This window comes from Agrilus planipennis, unplaced genomic scaffold (genome assembly GCF_000699045.2).
Source record: "Agrilus planipennis isolate EAB-ADULT unplaced genomic scaffold, Apla_2.0 scaffold221, whole genome shotgun sequence".
Lineage (NCBI taxonomy): Eukaryota > Metazoa > Arthropoda > Insecta > Coleoptera > Buprestidae > Agrilus > Agrilus planipennis.
The window spans coordinates 371804-378323 of NW_020439479.1; the positions used below are offsets into that span (position 1 = coordinate 371804).

At 27.6% G+C, this 6520-nt stretch overlaps 1 protein-coding gene across 1 annotated transcript; it reads right to left on the bottom strand.

Annotated features, from left to right (window-relative positions):
- Positions 1–431: 431 nt before the first annotated feature.
- LOC108738774 (XK-related protein 6) lies at positions 432–3731 on the bottom strand. Its single transcript, XM_018472354.2, has 4 exons — positions 3275–3731; positions 2896–3221; positions 2688–2843; positions 432–1898 (listed from the first exon to the last, which is right to left on the bottom strand). Exons 1-4 carry the CDS (start codon positions 3529–3531, stop codon positions 1462–1464), a joined length of 1176 nt encoding a protein of 391 aa, XP_018327856.1. The 5' UTR covers positions 3532–3731; the 3' UTR covers positions 432–1461.
- Positions 3732–6520: the final 2789 nt, after the last annotated feature.

A 6520-nucleotide genomic window follows, 5' to 3' on the forward strand; every position in this document is an offset into this window, starting at 1 on the left:
TTACTTTTTAATTAAACAAAGATATTAAAGCATATTTAATTAGCAATTATTCTCGTGACTTAAGCTTAAAGTCGGTTTTTTCCTTTGTTTATAATTTATTCTTATAAAAAAACTATAAAACATTGCACCGAATACTTAGACACAATCTTACAAGAACATACATATTTTGCGCATGTCCAAATTGTAGTAGAAGTTTAGCGCGAATATTCAAATCAAACACCAAACGTCTGTTTACAATAACAAAATTAAGTCTTTATTATAGTTATATTACAGTTTTTTTATTTAAATTCCTTTCTATCTTTATTACATCAAAAAAAAATCAAACAGGCATTGTGACAGATTATTTTATTTTCAATATACATAATATACAGTAATGAATTGCAAAATTAATCTAATTCGTAACTTTTACCGAATCGTGAAGGATAAAAACATAAATAAATTAATTAAAATTTACTAATTTACAAATATTTGATTTAGCAAGAAATAAATACCTACAATTACTAATATTATTTATGTATATGTATATCACTAAGCACTTAAGCATTCCAAATCTACTATTTTTATTACATTTAAACAAGAAACTGAACCAGAAATCACAAACGTATTAAAGTCGACTAGAAAATAAATATCATAAATATTTACTAATAAAAAAATATAAAAAGTTATAATTTATTTCCTACAGTCAATGTAAAGAAAACGACAAAATAGTAAAGGAACAAATCAAAGAATGATCAATTAAAAACAGAAAATTAAATCACTAAATTATTATTCAATTCTATGTGTGATATTCCATAGCTACTATTACTTACTGAAATCTAATTTGATGGCAGTACAGTTCCTTAATTGATTAAGTGATAACATAAAACTATCATACCGAACATTATTGGAGCTTTACACTGCTCATAAACCAAAACTGTAAATTGCTGGAAGATTTCTTTAAGCTACTACATCACAAACCGAAAGCAGTTATTCTACTATTACAATTATAAGGTAGACAGACCGGGAAGGGAATCAATAAAATTTAAACTATCAAATGAGCAAATCGACAGTTTGTAATATGATAATCGAAAATCCAGTCTTTTCATTTCGTTTTAATCAATCTAACAGTGCTTAATATTTTTGTTTAAAATACAGCATAAATACATACATATGTATTATAAAATGATATTGTCATGAAAAATTTATGAAAAACATGTGTTATTCCTGAGTATTTAGGCCACTTTTTTTTATTGTTATTAACAGAAAATAGCAAACATGTTTGCTATGTTTTTAGAAAACATATACATTATATAAGAGCAAGATAAATGGTAAAAATAAACTACTGTTGATAGTAGGCAATACTACACTTGAAATTAATTTAAAAACGTTTGCCCTACAAGGAACACTTTTCTAGAAGACTTACTGTCATTTTGGAAGAACTTCTAAATAAAAAAAAAATGAAACTAAATTCGTATCACTTTTTCAATACTTGTGTGTACAAATGTAACCAATATTTGGATGAAAACATTTATAATATAGCACCATGAAGACCAGCCCCAAAAGAAATGGGAAGATGGTAAGATAAAAAATTGGTTTATAATATAAACTTTGTTGGACCTCAAGATCTGCCTTTGTGTACCATACGAAAGTAGCAATCGTATTCTCAATAAAGAGAATTGTATAGAAAAAAACGTACCTATACAGTGTTCTACCTTGGTTCAGACTTATATGCGTGAATATGTACACAAACCCGAAAATTGCGTAGAAAATCGACTCGCCCAGTTTGCTATCACAAAAATTTCTTTCCGTAGTTAACAAATGCAACCATATTGTCATGATTAACCAGTGCAGAAAGAGACAGAGGATCGTAATTTCTGGAAGAATTGATGCTATTACACTTATACACAAAATTCTGGACACTGAAACAAAAGGATAACTATTAAATGTTTACATACTTATAATAACAGACTTATCATTTGATAAGACATATTTAAAAATTAGATCATAACATTAAAATAACCCTCAGCAATTGTTTGGTTTACAATATAATTCTTGCAAGTAATAGCTTAGCAGCTTAAACAAATAAATTAATTTGGATATCGATAAAGAAATGGAGAGGTATAATGACAAGTTTGTAGGAATAGGTTTCTAGGTAGTAGGTATATATTCTTTATTCTTCGTTAATTAGCTTTATGTAGTACTTTAAATATTTAGTACATCAACATGCTAATAAACATAAACAAATAAGAAAAACTTGATAAAATTGATCACATTGGAACAAAATAATAATATGTTCTCTAATAATAATAATTTGAAATACTGCAGTGAAAAAATAAAGATTTCATCAAAATAGGAAGCAAAACAAATGTATGATGGTAGGCAAATGTATTGTCTAATTCCAATTTAATTTTAATGCTTTTATACGATTATTAGAGAATAGTCAAACAAGAGGTAATAGTAATTTTATAATAAAAGCTAATTTTAGAAGAATGATATCAGAAAAGATTCCTCTAAATTTATGAGTTTGTACTTCTTATATGTGAAGGTCAATATAACACTATAACTTTTATCATATGACAAAGATTATCTACTGTTTTAAAATTGATCATTTTCGAATCAATTACCAAGTAAACAACAGAAACAAAGATACACACTTTCACTAAACAATAAATATTATTTAAATTCAAATAGTAATCAAAAGTAAATACCTGTTACCAAAAAATGCCATACAAATTGCATAATAGTCCCTAGTATACTTATATTTCCTTTGTCTTTTAATGAAACTCTTAACAACCTTTGATAAGAGGCCATAGACCAACCCATACTTCCAAAAGAACTTCCTATTGACAAAACTTGATGAACAACTGAAAAAGAAAAATGAAAAGGTTTGTTATCATAAATTAATTAAAAACTTACAAGTAAGGGTATTAATGCCTTGTCCATGTGTATAGAAAATTATGGTTAGTTGTAAAATTTGTTGTGGGGCTGCTTCAAGGAAACATTCCAACACTCTCAACAGGGCCACATCAGAATCTTCTTTCACCATCAATTCGTAATATCTCCTTTGATTTTGTGTATCATTTTTCTTTTCAGCTTCTTTTGATTTCAAAGCATAAAACAATGCATCAAAGTATCTTAAAACTGGAGCAAGTTGAAACACCAGTACTAATAACCAACAAATAGACCTCTTTGTAAATTTCGTTGTTAAATTATTTGCACTATTACTTTGGTCTAAGACATACCTAAAAGTAGAAAGTATGACTACAAAGGAATTAGAAATACCTATTTAACTTACATTCGAACACTGAATGCTGTATTTATTAAAGCAGGCACTGCAATAAAACCCACTGTGGCGAAAAAATATGGCATTTGATTACTTCGGTAGTAAGTATAAGCTAGATTGCAATCCAATCCTATATCAACAATATGACTTATAATTGAAATAATAAATCCAAATATATCACAGTAAGTGGCCCTATCTTTTGAAGGTAATCTGTCCACTTCGTCGGCATAATTTTCTCGTTCACACATTTTACTATGATGAAGGGGCATTATATGAGCAAAAGAAACACAATTTGGCACCTATAATAATAAGTTCTAACAGAAATTCTGATGTTAACATTTTGTCACCTAATGGAAAATAACATTCTGAACTTTCACTATTTCAATTAATATAAAAAAAAGTCCATCCACAAATTTAAAAGCTAATAGGTAAATATTCATACGAACAGATCCACACTCAAATTGTCAAGAAAAATCTAATGAGAACCATAGATGAAAACGTCATGAAAACCACAATCATTAATAATCTCTTCATAATCATAGATACTTATCATAAATTAGATGTAGATGTAAATTAACTTTCAACATACGGAACGTATATCTATTATCTATGATACAGGATAAATAAATAAATAAATAGGTCTTCAGTTTTTCATAGCGTAATTTTTTTTGTCATTTCATGAAGGTAGGGACCATATGATCATCTCTATTGTAAAAAAAAATTGTGAATAAGAATCACTAAAAAAAACTTACAAAACACTTTATTTTTTAATAGATTTACATAAAATATAAAATTATAGACATATATAACATATTAACAATGATCACCATTTTAATGTGTTGTACAGACATTTTTTTCTATAGGAGGTAATCCCTTAATATTCCCCAAGTTATAACATTCAAAATATGTCATTACAAATTATTTCAACCTTATTTGCCATATATACTTACATAAAACATAATTATTTTAATCAATCTTATACTATTTTGTTTGGCCCCCTTTTTTATAACCTGGACCTTTGTTTTGCCCCTTTGATCTATTACTAGAATGGCCCCTAGCCTTTTCTTGTTTTGGCACTTCTTGTGTATTTTCTTCAGAAGTTTTCTCTGCCTTGAAAACCCGAAAATAGTATATTAACAACTGATCATTTCCTACATAGTTGTTCAGGCAATCAAAAGTGGCAGAGGGACAATTGTCATTTGAAAAAAGAAAATCATTGTTAAACTCAATGGGCTGGCAATAATCACCATAAATGATCTTTTTTTTTGGAAGACCTGGTTTAAAAACTTCAACTTCAAAATGATAATCAGAAGCTTGATTTGAATCTCCAATATACTGGAAAGCCCAACAAAATTTTCCATTGTTTGTTTTGGTCTTAAACCAAAAGATTTCATTGTAGGCTTCCACAAGATTTACAAAATAAGAATCTGCCTTCATCTTATTATGGCACACATTTCTTTTACCATATGGTTTGGTTGTAAGTTTCTTAGATTCCCAGTGGTTCTTTATTTCAGTTTTGCTTCCTCTAAACGAACATCCATTCATAGGACAAGAAAACTTTTTAAATGGGCAAACTTTATCATGAAAATCTCTCTCTGCTAATGTTAATCTTGACTGACACCCATACGAATTATTAGCACATGGATATTGTATTTTACTAGCAAGGGACTCAAGATTTGTGTTTCTTGCATCTGTAAAATTTTGCTGGCATAGCGGGCATTTGGACAGTTTATTTCTACATACTGCACAAATGCTATGACCTGTTTTACACTGCCTTATTGGAGGTGGCATATAATCTGTACAAACTGGACATTCTAATTCACGCAGCAGATCAGCATATAAAGCATCCATTTTTTTTATAGATGATCTAAAAAAATAAAATTTATTATAATTGAATTAAAAGAGAAGCAATAGTTACACACACAAAAAGTACTACAACAGGTTTACTTAATTTATTACCAATAAGCAATTAATCTTGAGCAAAATCCAAATTTAATAGCAAGTTATCAACTATAATAACGAAAATATAAATAACTTCATATGGGGGATTTTTACACAGTGTTTTTAGTAGAACCTTATCATCTATAATCTGTACAATTGCATATACTTATTAAAATAAATTATCTATGTACCTAATCATAGATAATAGTACCTTATCATATCTAATCATGTGACTAACAAACACATACATTTTACATTAATAAAAGAGGCATGCTCGTATAACAAAAACATTATTATTATGCATTAAACGATTAAACCAAAACATATTTTAAATACTGTTATGTTTGACTTCAATATTACCTTTATGTTTTTTTAATATTATACATTAAAAAAATTATAATATTTACACACAATGCCACACATTCAAGATATTTATCACACGTATTTATGTGCTTTTCATAGATAGTTCTTTTTTGGATTTTGTGACTTGTTACTTTTGGAGTTTAGATCATGTTTGGATTATTCTTTGGTGTTGAAATCCTTATGGCTTCTTGGGTGCCTTCAGTTTTATGATATTATTTGCTAGTAGTGTTCTTTATATAATGTCCTTTTAATAAAATGAAATGAATATAGTTAAAAATTAACACATACACTTAAAAGCGCCAATTTTTTTTAATTTAACGTAGTATGAGATGATTACACTAAATTAATTAAATAAAGTGAATTTGAAACTCTAGGTTACATTTGTTTCAATAATTATTTACATTGCATTATTTAAACAAAAAATATATAGTTAGGTAGATACTTTTTTTTAAGGTGAAAAATAATAATTCGAAGAGAATAATTTGCTTAAGGAAGAGATGTTAAGTAACAAGTAACTGTTTAATAAAGACAAAATTAACCCTGCGGTCTTTACATGTTAAATTAAATTCGTACTTTTTATTTTGAATGTAATTTTCGTTACATCAGAAAAATTGAATGTTTTTTTTAAACAAACATTTTTGTAAAAACTAATTTTTTAAATAAATGAATAGTTATCTGTAACATTTGTCAAATTTTTATTTTTTTAATTTTTGTAATTTTCTGTTGTGCCAATAAAAATAATGCAGCTATTCACCACTCGTGCACGTTAGCGCTACTGTATCTTTTCTTTAGTTCATTCAGACGCCAGCAACAACTTAGAAAATGGCGTCCGTGTGTTTCCAAAAGTTACGTGTAGTGACAAAACAGTGAATAAAAAAAACTAGCGGTGCAAAATGAGTGATAAGTAAATGTAATGTAGTTACAGTAATACTAATTACTGAGTGGTTCAAAATG

Excerpts from the sequence above, each read along its gene's own strand:
- LOC108738774 (XM_018472354.2), bottom strand. The coding sequence starts at position 3,531 with ATGCCCCTTCATCATAGTAAAATGTGTGAACGAGAAAATTATGCCGAC. Across the intron at positions 3,222-3,274 it reads ACAGCATTCAGTGTTCGAAT|GTATGTCTTAGACCAAAGTA; the intron begins GTAAGTTAAATA and ends TTCTACTTTTAG. Across the intron at positions 2,844-2,895 it reads AGGCATTAATACCCTTACTT|TTGTTCATCAAGTTTTGTCA; the intron begins GTAAGTTTTTAA and ends TTTCTTTTTCAG.